Source organism: Epinephelus lanceolatus, chromosome 10 (genome assembly GCF_041903045.1).
Source record: "Epinephelus lanceolatus isolate andai-2023 chromosome 10, ASM4190304v1, whole genome shotgun sequence".
NCBI classification, from domain to species: Eukaryota; Metazoa; Chordata; class Actinopteri; order Perciformes; family Serranidae; genus Epinephelus; species Epinephelus lanceolatus.
Genome location: NC_135743.1, coordinates 46,127,489 through 46,150,326, shown reverse-complemented (window position 1 = coordinate 46,150,326; position 22,838 = coordinate 46,127,489). Strand labels below are relative to the sequence as shown.

At 40.6% G+C, this 22,838-nt stretch overlaps 2 protein-coding genes and 1 long non-coding RNA gene across 12 annotated transcripts in view; all 3 read left to right on the top strand.

Annotated features, from left to right (window-relative positions):
* adcy3a (adenylate cyclase 3a) overlaps nt 1-7,033 on the top strand; it is a 158,915-nt gene extending 151,882 nt beyond the window's left edge. For all 5 annotated transcript variants that reach the window (XM_033638945.2, XM_033638946.2, XM_078172048.1 and 2 more), the window contains one exon: nt 1,529-7,033. In XM_033638945.2, coding sequence (XP_033494836.2) covers nt 1,529-1,708 — 180 coding nt within the window. In that variant the 3' untranslated portion in view covers nt 1,709-7,033. The remainder of the gene's footprint in view (nt 1-1,528) is intronic.
* A 5,717-nt stretch (nt 7,034-12,750) lies between these two features.
* Nucleotides 12,751-22,838, top strand: part of wdr26a (WD repeat domain 26a) — a 167,137-nt gene continuing 157,049 nt past the window's right edge. For 4 of the 5 annotated variants that reach the window (XR_004502331.2, XM_078172043.1, XM_078172044.1 and 1 more), the window contains exon 1: nt 12,751-13,438. Coding sequence is in view for 4 of the 5 variants with exons in the window: in XM_078172043.1 (XP_078028169.1) it covers nt 13,137-13,438 (302 nt within the window). In the remaining variant the exon portion in view is untranslated. The remainder of the gene's footprint in view (nt 13,439-22,838) is intronic. The other variant, XM_033638675.2, reaches the window with a different exon arrangement.
* On the top strand, nt 13,448-21,961 carry LOC117264603 (uncharacterized). Of its 2 annotated transcripts, XR_013492261.1 has the most exons (5): nt 13,448-15,652; nt 18,330-18,510; nt 18,625-18,710; nt 19,140-19,562; nt 19,769-21,961. It is a non-coding gene; the product is annotated as an uncharacterized LOC117264603 (long non-coding RNA). The 2 variants fall into 2 exon arrangements; XR_004502333.2 differs by having other exon boundaries at nt 13,450-18,510.

Sequence of the window (22,838 nt, the reverse complement as noted above, 5' to 3'; positions counted from 1 at the left end):
CAGCAATGTGTCTGTCATCCTTTTGCAGAGTTCTTCTGCCTCCAAACGGCCAAAAAATCTGTGGGCCTCATTCACCAATGTCTTCAAAACTTTTTTCCAAAATTTGTTCTTAAGAAAGGTCCTTAAAAAAGTATTTGTTAGATTCATGATGTGTTCTTAAATGGCAGAATTGAATGATGAATCCCAGTGTCTTTGTAAGTTGACAGCGCACTCAATTTGATCCTAATTAGCATAGATAAAGGGCCTACAAATAACCATGAAAGTGCGTGAGACTGCAGGGCAGTGTGCACACAAGGGGGCTGAGGAAGAAGAAAAGTTGAGAACATTAAGTCAAATATGCCCAAACAAAAGTCAAAAGAGGGTGGAGCACTGGAGTCCAAACATAAAAAAAACAAAACTTTTTTTAAGTGGAGGTGCTTCTGCATCAAGCAAACGCTGAGCTGTCATATTTAATAGAGTCAGGAGTGGTGATGAAATAACACAAAAAGATACATGGGATGCTAAAAGTATGTGAAAATCAACCACCGGACAAACACCGCAAACTTTATGCATTACAGCACCACAACTGTGAGGACTGAGGAGAGATGAGTGCTGCTGTGCTGCTTAAGCTATGCATATGTGTGTTAAGAGAGAAACAGAGAGGGGGGAGAAGGTGAAGGTGGACTCACACAATGTTTCTGTAAAAATTAATAACAACTTACACAAAATGCTACTTTGTCACTTTTTGTGCCACCCACCTGAACAGCCTGATATTTTCTAGCGTGATCAGTCGTTGGTGACATGATTTTCATTACCATAACTGATGTGAACTGAAACTGAGACCATAATGCTTTTTGATAAATAATTAAAATAATTATTAAAAATATTATAAATTATAAATTTTCATTGGAATTTGAATCCTATAATATTATACAACTGAAAAATTGAAGAAAACACAATAACCAATTGTTTTGCAAAAACATGTCCACACAAAATGTGCGTAAATGTGCTCTTGAGTGTGCATAGATTCTGTTCTTACCTAAGAACAAATCCCAAATAAGACCACATTGTTGCATGTCAGAATCTTTGTGAAAACTGTGTAAGTGGCTTTTAAGAAGAAATTTCTAATGGTTGGTGCTGCCTGCAGGGACTGTGCCTACAGCAGCTTCATTCAGGCAGTTTGGGATCAAAGTTAAAAATTCAACAAAATATTTATGTAGTAAATGTTTTAAAATGACCTTCCTTTGTGGCTGGGTACAGGAACTGAGGCCAGTCCCCTCAGTTATTTTCATATCAAACACAGTGTTTTGCTGTGTGGCCATCTGTTGTTGTGTTAAAGGAGGTTGTCAAAATCCCATCTTCATCATCTCCTCAGAGCTGCTTAAGTTCACTTTGCTCTGCAAACACAATTTTGTATATCCATTTTAAATGAATATGTCACATTTTTATCTGAGAAACCGTCTGAAAGCTGTGTGTGTGTGTGTGTGTGTGTGTGTGTGTGTGTGTGTGTCTGTCTGTGTGTGTGTGTGTGTGTGTGTGTTGCCCCCAGGTGGTGGAGGACTGCTACAACATCCTGAAGGAGTACGGCTTCCGTTTTGTGAGAAGGGGTCCCATCTTCGTGAAGGGGAAAGGGGAACTGCTCACTTATTTTCTAAAGGGAAGAGACAAACAAGGTTCATTTATCAACGGCTCCTCTGTCACTCTGCCACACCAGGTGGTGGACAGCTAAGAACCACACACACTAACACACACTCCCCAGCAATCACATCTAGTGTGTGATGATTGCAGGGTGAGGCAGAAGAGAGTTTTTGGAGAAGTCATTCACCTGAAAACACACTGACACCAGGACCTAACTGAATGTTTACAAGTAAAAATAAAATAACCACTGACACACTTCATACATACCACTTGTTAGTGAACACACACACAATTCCGGTGTTTGTGGAAAGATTTTTGTGCCTGTAGAGATTGTATTTCAATTTGAATGCCATGTTTAAGTTCAGCCACAAAACTCAAAGCACAAAGAACTGGATCAGTTAACAGGAAAAGATAAGAACCCAAGTGCTTCACAATAAAAGGCCAGAACAGCAGACAACTAAATACAGACATTACAAATAAATATTATGTGACTACATAAGAAATCTATGAGTATGAAGTAAACTGGTGGTGTTTCAAATGTTAACAGGTTCTCCTGTGACAATACCAATGTGATGTGTAACATCTTCCCCAACATTCTCTACCACACTGACAGTACAGTCACCTATGAATGGAAACAGCCTCCATGCTGACTAATGCTGCAGATCTTTCAGACACACACACTCTGTTTTAAATGATAAATCTGTTTCACCAGCTACCCAAAGGCATAGTTTGGATTTTTTGAAGTGGGGTTGTATGGGGTACTCTATAGACAGTACATTACCTATGTCAGTCAGCACGCCCCCAGTTTGGAGAAGCAGGCTGGAGTCTGACATGGAAGTTAAGCAGTCTACTGCTGTGGAGGGGTCAGCAACAAAATGTATTTCAACCACCTAAAAAAAGTCCCACCTAAAAAAATCAATATCACTTTAGGTGTATGCTACAAGAGTATTTTCACCGCTTTACATTTTCGTCAGACAGCTCATTCAGACAGAGAAGCCTTTAATGGCTTCCGTTTCCCATCTATGCTCTCGTGAAAGGCACCAGACTCTATTAAAGCATTGAAAATACTCTCAATGTTACGTACACTTAAAGGAATACTCAGACGATTTGGGAGTTATGCCCTTTCTCTATCATTTTCATATTGAGACAACATGATCGATATCTTTTTTGTGTCTGTACGTCCAGTGGCTGGGTCTCAGTGGTTAGCATTGCGGCTTAGCTTAGCGAATACAATTGAAGTCTATAGGGGGTCAGTAGCCTACTTGGTAAAAGTGAACAAATAAATGTTACAGAAACCCTGAAGCTGGTATTTCTACATGTGTATTTAAAATAAACATGTTTAAAATTAATTCGAAAAACAAGAGTCCTTTTTAGTCTTTTTAGAAGAGGTTTGATACATGGAACTATAGTGTGTTTACACCCTGCGCGGAGGTATACACCGGTTAGCAACAGCTACAGCTGGCTCTGGGACAGGTATGCACTCGGTAAAAGCAAACACAGAGACGACACGGACGCCTGCAGGCCTGGGGGTTTTTACCGGTTTATCTTAGGAACATGAAAAAATGTTTCAATCACGCCAGGATTAGTGATTGCTGCAAAGTTTTCACTCCTTGTGATGCACTGTCTGCGGCGGTTTTCCTCCTGATGATATATCGCTAGCCTCCCAAACGATCAAAATGATTCCACCTCCAACACCTGGAGTTCCTCATCTGTATACTCCGGCTCAAACAGGTATGGCTCTGGATCTGTGTCCGCTACAAGAAACTCTTCAAAATCGAAGCATTTGACCATTGCAGCTACTATAGTCCGGAGATATCGTTAGGCTAAATAAACAACTGAGTTTTGTTTACAGGCTACGTCTGTGCCTGTGCCTGCTCACCGGTGTATCCCTCCGCGGATCACAGCGCAGGACGTAAACACATTATACTTCCGTGTATCAGACTTCTTCTAAAACTACTAAAAAGGACTCCCGTTTTTCGAATTAATGTTTAAACATGTTTATTTTAAATGCACATGCAGAAATGCCAGCTTCAGGGTTTCTGTAACGTTTATTTGTTCACTTTAACCGAGTAGGCTACTGACCCCCTATAGATTTCAATTGTATTTGCTAAGCTAAGCCGCAATGCTAACTGCTGAGACCCAGCCACTGGACGTACAGACACAAAAAAGCTATTGATCATGTTGTCTCAATATGAAAATGATAGAGAAAAGTTATAACTCCCAAATCATCGGAGTATTCTTTTAAAATGATACAGATTTCTTTCTTTTTAGGTGGGACTTTTTTAGGAGGCTAAAATATGTTTTGTTGTTGACCCATCCACAGCAGTAGATTTCTTCCATATCGGACTCTAGCCTGCTTCTCCAAACTGGGGTGTGTTGACTGACATCTGCTGTATATAATATACAATCTATGGCTAAGTACCCCATACAACCGCACTTCAAAAAATCTGAACTATACCTTTTAACAACTGGTACCTTAACCAATCAGCTATCCAGACAACATGTATTGAATTTAGTTTCAGTCACATTCTATCCTACTGCAGAACAGATTGATATTCAGTTGAAAAAAAAAAAAAAAGGGTTTTGAATTTGGCCATTTCAGCATGAGGACAACTAACTCAGTAATGCCATTTAATGTTAATACAATGATGGGCTTTATCTCTTTCCATAAACATCTCTCATATAGAAACCAGAGAGTGCATATTGAGATGGACCGTGGGTCCGTCCCAAGTCTCTTAAATTACTGCTAGTTACCTTACCTAGCTGACTTTGCTAGCTGTTTAGCCCCTCCCACCTAGGAAAAAATGCGAGGAGCTAGCGCTAGGAGCGATGAGCGAGCATTGTCGGTTTAAGAGACATGAGACGTCCTTTCCACTGAAGCGTCAGGTGAAGCGACGTCCATTCCTGATGACGGCGGCACCGCTGGAGTTGCTCCGTAAAGCAGCCAGCGTCTGGCGTTACTAAAGGTACATCCCAAGTCTCATTATATTCGCTGACCAAAACAGTAGCCCCCACCCCCCGTCGTCATGACTCTGGTCACACACTTTTGCATGTATTACCATTGTTATTGAGTCATTTGTCGAAGTTTGTGCAATTACAGAACGGTCTGTAGCCCTGCTATTCCACTGTCACTGTGATAAGCACTATCATTCAATTAACTCACAATCATTACTCTTTGAAGTAGGTACGTGAATTACAGCGATTCATTGCAAAGAATGCATGTAACGGGTACTTACTCTTGTACTGTTTCTCCGCCATCTCGTTCAAATGTGCCAGATGTAGAGGGCGGGTATTTATACGTCATGGCGTTCAGCTGAAAAACTCTTCCGGATAGGAAGCTCTCGACCATCCTAGCTTGTAGCTGCTTAAAGCTTGCTGCTAGCTCCTAGCGCTAGCTCCTCGCTGCACAAATAAGAGACTTGGGACGGCCTAGAAGATGGCGGACCTCGAACGACTTCCGGTTCAAGCGAGGAGCTAGCAGTAGCACTATAAAAATAAGAGACTTGGGACGGACCCCTTGAGTCTCCACTTCCTCCCTTTGTACAAAAATGGAGCCAAAATATCCCCATATATCTGCTGCCATCTTGCACTGATGACCTCATTTGGAGCCAAAGTTTGAGCAGTAGCGATCTTTGTGGTATTGAGTTCCCACCCATTCACCTGTCCAACCAATGGCGAGCTGTGTTGTTGATTGCGAGCACACTGATTGGCGCACAGAGTTGTCAATCATGATGTCAGTCCCCCTTTTTTTACAACATCAAGTCACTGATCAACACCAAACTCATTAGAAAACTGAACATTTGAACAAATATCAGTTAATAAGAACTACCTAAAATGACAAACAGTTTTTGGTGAAAAATGTATTTGATGTGTACTTTGACCACACCCCCTTTATCTGCTAGATAGAGGGGGTGTGAAAGGGCAGGGTTAATGACCTATACTGCAGCCAGCCACCAGGGGGCGATCCAGATGTTTTGGCATCACTTCTGGGGAGTTGTCATGTGGTCCATCTTTATTATACAGTCTATGGTGGAAACAGAATATCGATCACACACACACACACACACACACACACACACACACAGCCTTTTTGCAAACATACCAATTTTGATGCCATGTCCTTAGCACATTAACACTATGCGACTTTTGGATGCTGTATTCTGGATCTCTCCTCATTTACAAAATACTTCCATGATCTGAGCTCAGATCTCCTATCTCTGGTGAAGAAGAGAATTTGGAAGTGGACCAGTGAGAGGCCGGAGTGTGACGATACAGACAGATCTGCCACTTGCTGCTGCCAATGTGTGGTCATGGGTGTGTATAATAGTGTGTGCACATAGTGTATTTTTCCACAGTCAAAGTATTCTTTCTCCTTGATTCTGATCTTGGAACAGGTTGGATATGTCTGTGCTGTGCTCTCCTCTCTGTTCCTGGAGCTCGCGCAGCACACCTCACCGCTGATGTCTGGACACGTGTGTGCCTTGCAGCTGTGTTGACCATGAAAGAGAATACACGTCTGTGCTGAATGTTTTAGGAGAGGGACGGGTGACAGTGTCCAGAGGATAGCACACATGTGGATTGATGGAAGTGCCTATAACAGCTGTGATCATCATGTTATCAGAGTTGAAGGATTCCATGGACCTCTGCAGGCAGGGAACATTCTTTGAGTCATTTCACACTGCTGTGAAGGATAATTCATGTTTCTTTCAGCTTGCTCTGGTTGTAAAATTCTATTGGTTATAATAACATTTACAATTAATAGCTGAGATCTGGAAACATGGTGGTATCAGCAAAGAAACAGATGCAGTCAGGTGATCAGACAGGTTGGAAACAACAGTAAAATGATTAGCCAGACTGTCTCTTGTAAACATTCATCACAGTATGCAGACATACTTCCTGCTTTAACTTTGACCCACTGTACTTTCTGTAGTTTTGTGCACAGTTTTCCTGGGATTTAACATTTCAAGTGTGCTCACTTTACATTTAATCTCCAAAAAAATATTTGAAATACTGGAAAGTGCTGATTTGTATCCAGCCCATCTGAATGTCTGATTGCTCGCGTTTCTCAACCCATCAGACCTGTTTCAGTGATGTCACCATAACATGCAGTCTCAGGAATTAACTCGGTGAGTGCAATGTTAGAAAAGCCTAAAAGGTTGCAAGCTGTAATAAATTGGGGCCGTATTCACAAGCATTGTGAGAATATGCTCGGAGAGCTCCTTACTTGGCCTTAACATTTTTAGCAAGGTGTCTTAGCTTAGGAGTGTTTTAGGAAAATTCTCAGAGAAAGTCTGAACAAGGAAGGGACAGAAACCTTTACCATAGTGTGGAGGTGTGGTTGATCTCGTTGCCAGGTATGACGCATTCTAATAAAAGGTTTGATTGCTTGATGGAAGAAAAAAGGAAAAAATAAAAATGCCCTCTTTGTGATAATGGGCATAGAATGGGCAGTGAAATCTAAAAGGTCTAATAGAATATAGTCTCTCCTGTTTACTTTCTGTTGGGTAAATTGTGAACCATCCTTTAAAAGTGGCCGCCAGAAGGTTTGACAACCCAGCTCTACTTATAGTAGTTTATTCACATGCTGATACTTGATTTATTTATTTGCTCATGTTTATTTTCTATGCATAGTGTCACAATCACTTTCGTTTCATTATTGCATTGGGTGAAAGGGTGTCTGCAGATCCTTTAAAAGTCTTAAAAGGCATTGAATAAATCAATCTAAAAATAAGGCCTTCATTGGTACATCTTAAGTCAATCGTTAAGAAGTCTTCAACATGCTAAAACATGGGAAGTAGAATTTTCTGATTTTTTTTTTCTGATATTGCATTATAACATCTCAAAATAATTGGCAAAATCAAATTTTTTAAAAACAATTTACCAAATACCTCTCGTGCTAAAGTCACACAGATCAGTTACAAAAATCAGTATAGTAGAACCAACAACACTCAACACTCTATTTTTTATTGGAAAGGATGTTCAGACCCTGGACAACATTGGAAAGTGCATATTTTACAAAAAAAATTGCAAACCAAGATCAAGACTTTGTGGCATGGCTACAACCAAAGCAAGGCAATGCATACTCAATGTTTTGTACGCAAAAGGTTTTTAAAACTGTGCCAAATGGGAGTGAAGGTAGTGGAATCCCATATGCAGACTGAGAGACACAAAACCACCAAGAAACCTGCTAACGAATGTCAGTTCTGTTCAATATTTTGTTATCTTCAGACAAAAAAGTGTAGGAGATGTTTCTTTCACCTTGCAGTTTCGACTGTGACTCCAGTCTTCCTGCCAGTCAGCAACACGTCCGATGACTCTTCTGAGGAAGAAGATAAGAAAATATTGAACAATTCTACAGTAAAACAAGACAAAATGAACCTAGTCAATCTATATGCCATCTGTTATACCCTTTTCTCCATGCCTGGATGGATAAAAACAGTCATGTTTTATGTTACATAAAACATTTTGGAAAACTGACCCTAATCTTAAGTAATTGATGTCAGTTGATGTTGTTAATATTAATGTGTTATGTTAATGTATTTTTTTTTAATGTTTCTTCACATTTGGTCATTGTAAAATTCATCTTCAATTTTATACCAAGTGGCATTAAACGTCTTAAAAATTCCTCACTTGCCTTAAGCTGTAGGAATCCTTGGTGGGAGAAGTGAGTGCTTCTCTAATGAGATCGATCCTGCACCATCTAATCTGTGGTGTTTCATTAACTCGCTGTCATTCAGTGTTTGGAGGATATTTCTCCTACCTCTTCATCTTTCTGCCTTTTTCTCCTCTGCTTCAGAAACTCTTAAACCTCTTAAAAGTCCTCCTGCCTACTCCTGAAAATATTTCACCTTAGGGGCTTTCTTAAGGACTAAGATGCCTTGAGAATAACTTAAATCTTTACCAGGATCTAGTTTAAACTGTAAGGGGGAATTTAAGAAAATGTCATATCTAAGATGTTTCTTAGAATTTTGTCCCCAATGAGTAACTCTTTGTACTAGGAAGTTTTGTGAATACGGCCCCTGAAATTTTCCTTGAACTGTATGGTGGTCATGTGGAACGAGGGCTGTAACAAAATCATTTAAAAATAAATTGATGAAGTATTAAATTTCATGATGTAAACTGACAACAGCAGCAACAAGTTCAATACATGATGTTAAACTTGTTGCTGCCTTTCATGTTGTTTGCACAAGATTTGGATCAATCCCATTCTTACCTGGTATAAACATACAGTTTGTGTCTGGATAAACATCTGATTATGAGGCCTTGGAATTAAACATTGTCATAATCTCAACTCCTCCTGCACAGTGGTTGGATCTCAACACACTTTAGGTGGGTGAGCCAGCTTATGTTCTGCACAGTGCTGTTAAGTAATGGTTTTTACCTTGCTGTCAACCATTGCCATCGAATAGGTGACCCTTCAATTTGCTGGGGACATTTTCTGCAGAATATGGTTAAACCTTGTTCAGACATGTCCATCTCTGATCTCAGTGTGAGCCAGACTTCCTCCAGATGTGAATTCTCTGACATCAGAAAGATGTTGGACTCACATTAATTTTGGTTGGAATGAAAATAGGGTTGAAAATAATTTAACTTTGGTATGCTACATCAAGATGACGTTGGCATGAGACATTTGGAAGATACTGGATTTTCACTACTTAACACAACCTAAAACCAACAAAATAACAATATTAACATTAGGCGTCCTGACAATGAATTTTGGTCCCACAATGTCACTACCCAAATTCAACCAAATATTAACTTTGAAAGACATCTGTGACCAGCTGGGATGTGAATTCCCTGATCCAGATACACATCTCATGTTAATACCAGGTGGACATGGGGTCTTAATGTTCTGGTAAATTCTGGCCTGAAGTTTGTTATTACCTGTGTGTCATGTTAGTCTCTGCTTGCTTGGTCTTGTACATTTCAAAATGGACACGGACGTGTACAGCAGACATGCACAGGGTTCTCCATATGCTAACGCATTGACACATGCTGTTGGCAGATGTGGTCTGACTGGTCCAGAAGAGTTTTTGGTCCATGCAGAAATCTGCAAGAAGTACACACTGACCCTCACAGACCTGGGCATGGGAAAAAATTGTGTTGTCTGCACTTAACCAACCAGCAGCATTTTCTTAGTTCAGTTTCACCTGATGTGGGCAGTAGGAAGACGGTAAGCTCATGTCACAGAACTCATGTTTACTGCTGTAGGCTGATCCAGACTCTTAATTGTACCACGTGTGCATCCGTGTGATTGTAACTGTCCGCGGACATGTCCAAGCCTGACTGGTTTGGACATCTTGGACACTGCTTGGACACATATTAGCAGTGATGCATTAATGAAAGAGGAAAAACATGAGAAAGAGAACTTGGAAGTGTGACTGAGAAGAAGGGAGGAAGAGGGAAATACCTCAGCATCCAGACCTCTGACACAGAGACAGAGTTCACTGGCAGAGTCTGTTCACAGAGGCTCAGACAAGGAATATCCAAGTAAATAGTATCCTTGTGAAATTAATATTTTAGTCATAACAGATCTTCAGCATTGGTCAATGATATATTTCCAAACTGTTATCACTTGCCATTACTTAGGTAGATTGATTATTCAACTCATAAATCATGACATATGGCTCTCCCCCACATTAAAAAAAAGGCCACTTTTATTAATAAAGTGTCGTACTGGTATCGATATAGGCAATTCTGGCCCAAACCAAATTTTGTGGTATCGCCCACCCCTAACAAACATCAGGTGGTGACAACAACTACCTAAAATGACAGAAACCATCTTTGGGAAAAAAATTATTTGAGGTGTACTTTGAGTGTTCAGTTTGACCCACATCCCATTCATTAACATGGAGGGGGCAGGGTATGATAAATCTGTGGGTGGGCTTTATGACCTATACTGCAGCCAGCCACTAGGGGGTGATCAAGATGTTTTGGCTTCATTTTTTATACAGTCTATGGTGGAAACAGTCTAATATATCTGTTAGAGGATACATCCTCTCACAGCTTCATTAGGTCTCACTAGCTGAATCAAGGTGGAAAGACTGCACGCCTAAATCAACATGATAAATGACAGTACATTGGCAAAGTTTGTAAAGGGTCACTTGAAGCTTAGAAAACTAAAAACATGTTGACCTAATTATGTGAGCCAGGCTGCTCATATGCAGGAACTGAAGCCCGTCATGGTGCGTCATTTCAGTCACAAACCTCATTTTGCTTGTGACTACACACTAAATTAGATTGCATATGGGGAACGTCTGACATTACTGTCCCTAAAGTTTGTATTTCAGTTGTACAAGGCTTTATTGTGACAGCAGTGACCTGCAGAAAAATGAGCACGTGTGCACATCTACGTGTGTTTTTGGGGAAATTATACGTATAGTGCACTTTCCTTTGCTGATTGTAAAGCTCATTAATGTCTGTAGAATGGGATGGAAGTGCAATAGTTTCTTCTACAGGCCTAATGCTCTCCTCTCTTAAGGAAAGGTAAAATCATTTCTTCCCCTTTAGTTCATATTTTTATAATGTTATATGAGTTTTATTCTATTTAAAGAAAGGGAAAGATGACTGATTTGTCCCTGTTGTTCATAGAGTTTAGACAGTGTTTATTAGTGAGATATATTCATTGGAAATGACGGGGACATTGTTTTTTTGTTTTTCTTTTGTGAAAGTGCCAATGATAAAGAAATGGCTTTAGATGTAAAAAAACAAAAACAAAAAAAAAAAAAACTAAAGCCACAGCTGTTTCCTGATGTGTATTTTAAAAGAATCTCAGGCTTGGGAATTAAATAGCACTTTGAATAATGTGTCATGATTCCAGGTTTTGGTTGAAACAGTTTTGCTTTTTTTTTTAGCTAAGTAACAATACAAGAACACTGAAATGTCATCTTGACAATCCCATGCCAATGAAGCCAACTGATGGCTTCAGAAGGCAACATAATTATTCAGTCTTGTAGTTCTAGTTGTTGTTAGTGGTCATCTTTTGTCAGAATTTGATTCCGAACTCTGATTCCTCTTCACAGTCTTTGTGATTTGAGTTAGACACTGTAGATGGACTTAGCCTGTTCTGAGCAGTTGATCCCAGTCCTGTTTTTAAGTTGAAGACCTTCTCATTGAGTGTCCCCTCTTTTGTTTCAGTTGTCATCATAAGGTGAGTTATTAAAAAAAAATAAAAATAAAATAAAGACAAGCATCAGAGTCATGATTACTGCACAATGAAATTAAGCTACAGAGCACTGATTGTGGAAGAGCTCATCAGCTCTCCAGTGTCTCAACAGCAGTGCAAGTCAACTGAGTTTGAACAAAAAGGCAGATAAAAGCACCAGCTAATGAATCAAACACGTTAACTGTAATGAAGTGTAAAGGCAGAAGTTCTGTCATCACTGCTGCTGCATTTCTTTGATGTTGACAAAAATTACCATTCATTTAGCTCAGTGCTTCGAAAAGAAAGAGAAATGTGTTGTCACAGAAGCCAGGTTACATAAAACATAGCAAAAAAAACCCAATGACTTTCAAAAAGAGGTGGAGAACAAAATAACAAAACTAAAATCTTTAAATAGAAACTGAAGTAAAACCTTTGACCGTACTCCACCTGTAAGTCCATGTGATGACTGTCTCAGTTTTTAATGCAGTAGCCTGCAGATTGGTAATTAGAAGTCCACCTACAAGGTTTACCACCATTATGTATGTTATAGAGATATATTTTTGTTCAGTCAAAAAGAAGGCTATACAAGGGATTTATATCTTATTATTTGCAGGAACAGATTAATAGGCACTATTCATCGATTTATATGACAGCAGCAATAGTAATGCGATTCCACGGCAACGAGTAAAACGGTCTGGACGGTTGTCTAACAGCCGCTTGCAGTCTCTGCCCTCGCAGACTTTACGTGATGACAGTGAATACGTCACACTACGTACAAGTTAAGTCCACGAGGGCTCAGTCCGCAAGTCCAGAGGGTGGACATTTGGATTCAGCTTTTGAGTAACTGTCACATATGGCAGTAATTGTAACACCAAAGGTATAATGGGCTTATGTAAAAATACATAAATAAACTGCAATATCAGTGTAATGTTAATAATTAAAATTGAATGTCATACAGCGACGCAGCCCGCGCAGAGACGTGAAGGAATTTCCGCTGACGTCACTGCGTATGTCCATAGCAGGGCTGCAGCTGTCTGAGAGCAACAATAACAAGCCCTATCCAACAACTTAAACGAGGCTATAACGGTACCTTACAGCGCCGAGCACTACTGAAATCCTCAAAATGCGGCTGTCGAAATAACTCTGGCTTCCGTTTCTTCGTCGTCCGAGTCGAAAACCGGGTTATTGCCGCGGCCACCGCCGCGGAACAAACACGGAGACTCGGCCGCAGGGGGAACAGGGCAGTTCGGGGCTGCATCTGGGTCAGTGGGCCTGTCGGCGGCTGCACCGGCGGGTTTTTTTTCCCTGCAGTGTCCCGTTGCGCCTGTCAGTCTTTTTTTATCCATATCGTTTCACCTACATAACCCTTGATAACATGCAGGCTAACGGGGCAGGACAGGACCGAGATTCAGAACTGTCCTGCCGAAACGGTGCGCAGAACGGTGAGTCGTCCTCCACCGGAGTAGCTCACTCCAACGGACTTCAGTCTGTCACTAACAATGGAAACACTGTCAGCAACAACAACAACAACAACGGAGTGTCAGCCCAACCCGCATCCAACAACACTAACAGCACGCCGGATTCCAACACGGGCGTGAAAAAGAAGAAGCGTCTGTCTCAGTCTGAGGAGGATGTCATCAGGCTCATAGGACAACATTTACACGATCTAGGTCTCAAGTAAGTGAGCCAGTTGAACTCAGTTACCGTGTCATCAGCCAGCCGAGCCTGATCAGCCAGCTGTCAGATGAATTCTCTTACTTAGAACCATTATGCAGCCGGGACAGTCATGATGACCTGCTGTGGACATATTTAGTGTGGGAAGGGAAACATCCCAAACCTCACTTGGAAAATCGGGCAGTTCGATGCTGGCCTGTATATCAGCAGTGCGCTAACATTATTAAACATAACTGAATACATGTTCGGAATCTGAAGGCCACACAGGTGTATTCTGCCTATAGGCTACATAACCCACCAAACAATCGACTAATCAACTAGTTGTAAACTATTATATTAATCGCCAATTAATTTCATAACCCATTATTTTTTGTTTTAAGAGAAACGTCTAAATTGTCTGATACTAGATTCTTTAATGTGAATATCTTTAGTTTGTGGACAAAACATTTGATGATATCATCTTGAGCTTTGGAAAACACTCATCAACCTTTTCACCATTATCTGACATTTTATAGACAAAACAATTAATTGTTTAATCAAGAAAATAATTGGCAGATTAATCATCAAAGGAAATAATTGTTAGTTGCAGGCCTAGTTCAACAGAATGTTATGGAGGAAGGTAACAGTAAGCGTGTCATTACAGCCAAATACAGCTTGGTGTATCTTTGCCACGATAAATTGTTACTCTTAAACATGTAGAAAAACTGTAAGTTTTAGACAAAAAGTAATTTGGCATAAAATTGCTTGGTTTTTGAACAGAGTTTGGCATGGGTTCACTCCCACTGATCAGAGCACTACCATTCATTTGTCCTTGATTAGTTTTGTAATTGGCACACTGTGAGTGAGGATGTGAAAAGCATGGATGAAGTGAAGGGTAAATGTACCCAAACTGAGGTCACCACCCTGCATGACCCCAGCATGATGATACCACCCATAACCTGTTTATAGCTGGATCCCTCTTGATAAATCAAATTGGATCTGAGTGTAGTTGTTAATTTGCATATTTATCAAGCCAAGGAAACAAATGAAACCATTCCAGTACATTAAAAATAGAATCTGATGCTGCACCTGCCTCTAATGTGTTTTGCATCAGGTAAATAATTGCTGTATCACATGGTATTGTATCTCTTATTACTACGCTTGACAACTAGCTGGGTAGTGTTAGCAGCTGGCTTTAGAAAATTAGTAAAGATTACCTGAGTGGCTACAGTTAACCACTGGTTGACATACTTAGCTAATGTTAAACACAATAAGTTCTTAAATGGTTTGGCCCCGCCTCCATTAAGAGACTTTGTTGACTTTCGCAGCAAAGGGTCCATAAAATCAACACGAATATCCTCGACAAGAGACTGTCTTATTCCTTTTCGTCGTACTGCCTTTGGGCAGTCAGCTTTTTGTAGGCCTCAACTCAATGTAATGCCCTACTGGATACCATTAAGAACTGCAGCTCCATGTACAGTTTTAAAATGAACTTAAGGACACTGCTAAAAGACTCCCAGCACTGCTCTCACTGATTTTATAATACTGCTGTGTGTAAGAGACTGTGTATGTTTGCACATGTGTGAGTGTGTATGTTTAATGTTCTGCTCTGTTTATCTATGTTATGTTTCTATTCAGAACCTGCCAAGGGACTGCAGATGCGAATTAGCTTTAAGCTAAATCTGGTGCAATTCATCAAATGGCAACATTTATGTTTAATATTGTACATGGTCCCTTTACAAATAAACAAAATAAATTTAGCAGTTGTCAATTGAGAAGTCACTTGACAGCTAAGACGTTGGCATGGATGAACAGTGTCATTCAGCCAGGTGACTCTTTTTCTATTGATCTGACAGAGCAAAAGACTCTGGCAAGAGAAAGGGAGGAGGTATGTGCTTAATGATAAATAAGGACTGGTGTGACAATATGAATATGTGTGCAGTGCTGTGCCGTTCCTACTTGGCTTGCGCCACAAGGAGAATAGGCTACGTGCATTTGTAGTTCATTATTCCACTTCCGGGAATACGGGTGTTGGCACCAGAACTTCCAGTCTAGGGTGATACCGAACACTGGACAGAAGAGAAGAGATGGCCTTTTACACTCGTTGTTTGCAGAACCTCCATAAAATCACCATCGATGATGTGCATCGCATCATGAGTGCTTCTTCGGTAGTCCACACGAGCAAAAAAGAAAAGGGGTTTAAGATGTATATTTCGAGCTACATCGACAACTACGAGGGTGAGTAACAACTATACTATAATGCTAACATTACGAGCATCAACATTAGCTGGTTACTTTGCGACTACCTTGCTAAGTAGCCTACTAGGTAGTAGGGCTGTACCCAAATATTCAGATATTCGAATATTCGTTTCTATAGGTAGGTATCGTTATGAAAATTTGGTATTCGATATTTGTTTTTTTAATTACTTTTTTAAAATTATTATTTTTTAAACATTTTTTTTGGTGCTAAATGTAGTCTTTTGTTGTTGGTAAATGTAGGTTATCAATAAGCGCATCTGTCTGAGGCTGTGGATCAATGGCAAGTTTTACCACTTTATCACTATTCCCTCTAACTTGTAGCTGTTTTTTCATTATCTTTTGAATTTAATATGAATTATGGAACCGTTTTTGTCGGTGTTTGTTTCCCCCGTTTTGTACAATAAATTATTGTTTAAAGTTTCAACAAGTTTCTTTTGGAGTGCGTGACACAAGTGTGTTTTGAAAACGACCGCGGACTGTCACCTGCTCAACGCATCAGTACCTTCGGATGCCATGACAGTAATAGCCAATAATGTCAAAATATCATTTACAGACCGATTTAATAGACGATCACTGCTGCCCAACCCGCAGGTCCATTTGCGGGTCCCGCGGGTTATGGGTTGACCTGCGCATCACTACTTAGCTCAGTCTATAAAGGCTGTACACACAACAGTAAGGCTATAGACATTATATTCTATTCAGGCCGGCAGAACCAGCAGCGCATTGGCTCTACAGTGCACGGCACTGCTGATTAACCATTTTATTGCAGCACAGAGTGTCTGCCAGCAACTAATTACTTGCAGAGGCTTTCTACAACTTGTTTCAACGGTTCCGATTTAATCAGAAGACAAATTAAACAGGATGACTAGCCAATGTGAAAATAAAAAAAAAGCACAGAATAATGTACTAGGGTTGTCACGATACTAAAATTTCAAACTCGATATCGATACCCAGGAAAATATTCAATACTCAATACCATTTTTGATACAGCAGCAAAAAATTAAGAGGCATGTCATTTTTTAAATAAAGATCAGAACAGTAACATCAATGATAACAACAAAAAATCCCCCCAAAATAAATAACAACCAGAAACAAGATCTGTCCATACAAATGTATTTATCTACAGCCCTGTTTATTTTCTGTGCTTCTGGTGAATTGGCACCATATTTTTGTTGCTGATCAAATAGAGTTGGTAGTTTAGGCTCAGGATGCTCCTGTTTCTACCTCACTATGTGATCAGAGAACCAGGGGTTACGGGAGAAACCAAACGTTTTTTTCAGCTTCAATCTGTGACTTTACAGTTAACATAACTTTTCAGACACACATAATTGTGTTGTCCTGTTAAACTAACATTGTCTATTAATGTTACAGACGGGCATGACTGATAAAGTTTTCTGCTTAGCTCCCACATTAACGTTAGAAGTTATATTTTAGTTTGATGCTGGCGACACCAGCTGCTCAGCTGCTAGTGAGGGGAGGGGCTGTACCTGCCATCTGCAGCGTGCTGTGTTCACTTCACTAAATATTTCCAAAGAGTACTTTTTCCTTTATCATTTTGACCAAAACTGGCTGCTCTGATCCTCCTGCAGCCACACTGGCCATATTACAGCAACAGAAATGTGTGCATGCATGCACAGCGACGACAACAAGCCGGGTTGCAGCGAGGGCTCTGTGCCTGCCAGACACTGCCTGCACAGAGCGTGTCTGTCGGACCCATCGTGCGCACCCGACAGGCGCTGAGGTGGCGTGCACTGTTAGTATCGATACTTTTGTAAATTAGTATTTTATCCGAATACAGCGTTTGAGACTTTTGACAACCCTATAATGTACTGAAGGAGACTGTTGTGCCATCACATTTTTTTGTGGTTTGAGAGCAAAGATCCGGTCGCCGCTGTGCAAAACTCTGCAATACAATTAGGTCGGAAAAAACCGCGGAGTTGCCCACCCCCACCCCGGTGAACGAATATTCGTTATAAATTCTGCCGAAGGTCCGAATGTTAAAAGATGCTATTCGGGACAGCCCTACTAGGTAGCTAGCTAATGTTGCCACGTCTACATTCAAAATCGGTAATGTTAAATTCTTGAGTCTTGACTAACGTAAATCTGTTTCCTTTTCAGTGTCGAACAAAGATAATAGTACAAGGGAGGTCAGCGTCAGGGCGACCTGCTATAGGTCCATGAGAAAGAACGAGAAACTGCACGATTTGAGAGTAGGGTGTTGCGCAGTTAGCTTGTTCTCAGTCATGTTCTGGGTGTTGTAATATTTGGCAAAACACCAGTAAGTGACGGTAAAATGATGAATAATGAAGCTTAACTACTTCCAGGTTCAAGTAGTTAGTAGCTTGCAAATTTACATTTTGAAAGTAGCTTCCCCAACACTGCATACGTACTAACACTTTCTTCAAATGAATCAGTTGAGACAGTGTCCAGAACCAAGAAATTAAAATGACAAAGAAATAATCCTGCTGATTAGAATGCATGTCCAATGAAGAGTTTTGTAGGATTGTAATGCCTGTCTCAACTTATTCTTCTTTCTTAAGCAGGAATCACTCAATGTTCAAATGAAGATAGATAATTCTACTAGCCTACATTTTAATGAAATATAAACAATATCTTCATGTCAATATTTTTTTATGACATCTCTTTGTTATTTCAGGTAATCTTGAAGGACTCATGCCCTGAGTTAATACACACCCAGTGCTCCTGTGTCGCTGGTACAACATTATGCAACCACACTGTTGCTCTACTGTATCAGTGTACACATTACTCCGAGCTGAAGACTCCGGTGGTCCCGCCTGTCCTGAGCTGTACAGAGAGTGAGCAGCGGAAGAACGATGGTAAGTGTGTGAGGTATTTTCTTCTTCCACAGCTAACGTCAGTATCTAATCAATATCTAATTCTTCTTCCACAACTAACATCAATATCTAAACAAATGTCTTTCAATTATATAGGGTGTGAAGCCAGGCCCAGTTGACAAAATGGTCGTCATGTCTGCAAAGCCTAAACCGAAACAGAAGACGATGGCTGATGGCATGAGGTAGGGAGAAAGTATTTGCACACTTACAGATAGACAGATGCATAGAAGACGAAGGGTTGCAACTATAGTGAGTCTGGTCTATTTGTCTGCCGACGCATGGAACGGCTGCGCCGGGTGGGCGGAGTCTGCACACCATTTAAATGGCGTTTCCGCCGGCTATCCACCAAATGCCCTGTTGAATTCAAGTGAGGATAGCAGCGACGTCATTATAGCACATAGCTGCCTGGAATAAACCAAGTCGATTTATCTGCTTTATGTGCTGCATGCCAGGCTGTACATTCACAAGTGTATTGCTGCCTACAACCTATTGTGTTTTGTGCATAACAATTAGCAACAATTTAAGATATCGGTTGCCAATATGACTTTCTAATTAAAATAGCCTAACCTAAGTTAGAGACTATTCTTAATGGCATTTTTATGTTCATACAGGAGCACAGTTTACAATCGGGGAGAACTACCGGACCCCTCTCTTCTGCAGATATCAGAGGTGTATGGAGGGTTTACAGACATGGCCTGTGTACCACTGATTACCACGATGGGCATCTCCAGTGAGATCCCATTGGTCAATTATGCGCTTGGAAAGGTCCAGTCAGGAAGTCCACTCTCATATCAGCAACCGCTGACTACAAGCAGGCAAATTACACTCCACCTAGATCCACCCAGATGCACTACAGGCTGGACCCCTCAAACTGCATGTTCGTGTGCAGCGAAAAGGAGCAGTTGTTTTTAAAATCTTTGGAGACCACATGGGAAATGGCTAACAAAATTGAAGCTGCAACCAAAGACCAAAGTCAGGTCTCAGAATGGCATCAGCTAAGAAGGCCACGCCTCACCTCCTCGCACTTCAGAGAGGTATGTAAATATGATAAGAATATTAGAGAATACCAGATTGCTCACTATTGACTACTAGATTGTCAGAGACTGTTGAAACCTAAAATGTTCAGTTGTGAACCTAGGAACTAAAAAAGGAACTGATTTACCCTCCTGCACAGTGAAAAGCATTTCCCATGTGCATGCTCATATTTGTTATAAATGGCTAAATAAACTTTCTATTCCAGGTGTGCCATGTCAGAGGACCGGATTCAGCAGAAAAGCTTGCTGACAGGATCCCCATTCGGTCTGCTAGAAGTGAAATGTCCAAGTGCGAAAAGCTATGTTCACTGCTCCTACCTTAAGATGGAGAAGGGCAACATCAAACTAAAACAACAACATGCCTACTTCTGGCAAGTTCAAGGGCAGCTCCTTGTCACCGGATTTGAATGGTGTGACTTTGTGGTGGTTGCGGAGGAGGACATGTTAGTCCAACGCATATATAAAGCCAGTGAGATTGCCACAACAATCAGAGAAAGGGCAGACCTTTTTTTTTTTTTTTTTTTTTTACTTTTACATGCCAAGGTACCTTAATCTGTAAATAGTGGCAGATGTAGTTGATGTAATTTACTGTTTTAGTTCAATCTGTAAGTAGTGGCAAATGTAGTTGATGTAATTTAGTGTTTTAGTTCAATAAACATTTCCATTGTTCTGTTTATCTCAGCATTTTGTGCATTTCACTTCCCTCAAATGTTGCAGGTAAAAACCACCAGGAGACATGAGTGAGTTAAACAATTAGAGCATGAATTCATGTATATTTTGTCTGTTTGTCCAGATACATTTGATCCCTTAAAATTTGAGGACTTTACATAAAAATGGTTGTAATTCCTACACATATCCTATAATACTTTTGACAAAACCCTTAAAGGGATAGTGCACCCAAAAATGAAAATTCAGCCATTATCTACTCACCCATATACCGATGGAGGCCCAGGTGAAGTTTTAGAGTCCTCACGTCCCTTGCGGAGATCCCAGGGGAGAGGGGGTAGCAACACAGCTCCACCTAATGCAGGCTGACGGTGTCCCAGATTAAAACGTCCAAAAAAACCACATAATTGAAACCACAGAATATCTCCATACTGCTCGTCCGTAGTGATCCAAGTGTCCTGAAGCTCCGACATAAAAAGCTGTTTGGAAAAACGTCCTTGAACTCTGTTTTTAGCCTCATTGTAGCCTGCAGCTCTAACTGCCTCTCTGTGCTCCGTGCTCACATGACCTCCGTGCTCACGTGACCCCCGTTCAACTCACAACCGGCAGGATTCGCCTTTCGTTTCTGCTGCTGGTTGAAATCTGTACTCGCACAGCGTGCTCCTGAATGATTTCTTTTGCTCGCACAAAACTATTTTTACTCGCAAATGCGAGTAAAATGCTCGCACCGTAGTGCTCTGTGGAAAACAAATCACTGTAGCATATATAAACAAATCTAGCCTACAAGTAAAAATAAATAAATAATAACTTTAACTGCTTAAAGATACTCAATAGCTCAGCTAAAACCTGAAATGTCACTGTAAAACAAACCACTGCAGCAGCATATTAAGTGCCAGGTGGCCAGCGCGCGCTGTTATTGGCCAACGTGTGCCGTTTTTGGATGACACATGGACACTCACCCTTTTGCGACTGGACTTTGAACTTATCCAACAGTAGTGGTACCGTGATGTACCGTAGTACTACAGTACTCCAACATTATGGTATCATATGTACCGTGGTGTTTAAGTACCGCGGTCTACCGTTGGTACCAGTATACCGTGCAACACTACCCTGAACTTATTATTCTCTGGCTCTCTTTTCCTAAGTACATAACCTCAATGCAAATGGAAGTTTCACATCCAAAATTTTCTCCATGCTTTTCTTTAAACCCTGCCAATAAGGTATAATAAAGGGGTATTTCCAAAAGACATGAAAATGATTGGCTTTATTTTCACCACATAGTCTCCCAACATCTCATATCCTGAGATTTCTGCTGAGCTGGTGAAACAAAATATCTCACTATGGTCCCATTATTCCCTCATGAGAGGGAGCATGTTGTTTTCCATTGTTGGTCACTGATCTTCTCCCATTCCTCCTCTGATAACATCCCTTTAGCCTCTTTCTCCCACTTTCTTTTATATATGTTGTATTGTTACCTTTTAAATTTTCCACTTCTTTATACAATTTTGTGATTAATTTCTTGCCTGGGTCCGATTCATATGCCGAAATAAATACTTTAAATTCCTGACTCTACCTCAACACAATTGAACTTTTTCATAGTTTGCTCCATATAATGCCTCATCTATAGATATCTGTATAAATCCTGATTGTTTAAGCCATATTGATTTTTTAGATCTTGAAAACTTTTAATAACCGTCTTTTTAAAAAGCTCCCAAAATATTGTTGGTCATCCCTCCCCATCTACTGAACTTCCTATCTATTGTGTTGGGTGTAAAATCTGAATCATGTGCAATCCATCGCAGTACCCTACTCTGCTCTGTTAGGCTATTCTTTGATATAATCTCAAACCATATGTTAAGGGATACACCCAGCCATGGATTTAACTCTTCATTAAGATGTTCCCTCAATTTTCCATCATTTATTATGGAATAGTATTTGAGGTATGACACTCACACCCCGTTTACATGTAGGAAAAACGCACATATTTTCATGCGGTTTGGCCTCTCATTTACACGCAAATGGAGTTTTTTTCACAGAAAATGATCATTTGTAAAAACTCTGGCCAAAGTGGAGATTTCTGAAAATGCCGTTTATGTGTTGCCATGTAAACTGGGTGAAATGGGGTTTTAGGTTCTGAAACGTCACAGCATGCACCAGAAAATGCTTGACGTCATGTGAGCGACCTGTGTTTACACTTTGTTTGGCTACTGATCATGGATGCTGTTAAGGTGGTACTCATTTTTACGTTTGTGCCGCCGCCGGTTTTGGATCCGACCTGGGCAAACCGCGGTCTGGTGGAAAAACTTTGAGAACGAAGTGGTCCTCCCGGAGGAATGGCATGAGAACTTCAGAATGTCACGGTCATCTCTACTGTCGCTTTTGGAGTTACTGCGTCCCTCCATAGAAGGTCAGACTACTGTCATGCGGTCGCCGGTCAGCGTACAGAAAAAAGTTGCCCTCACCCTATACTATTTAGCTGATGAGGGTAGACTACGTAAGACGGCAAACGCATTTGGTCTGTCTAGATCAGCCGTTTCAGTAATAATCAGAAAGGTGTGTAGAGCTATAACTGTCCACTTGGGTCCTAGATATATAAACTAAATAACTTAC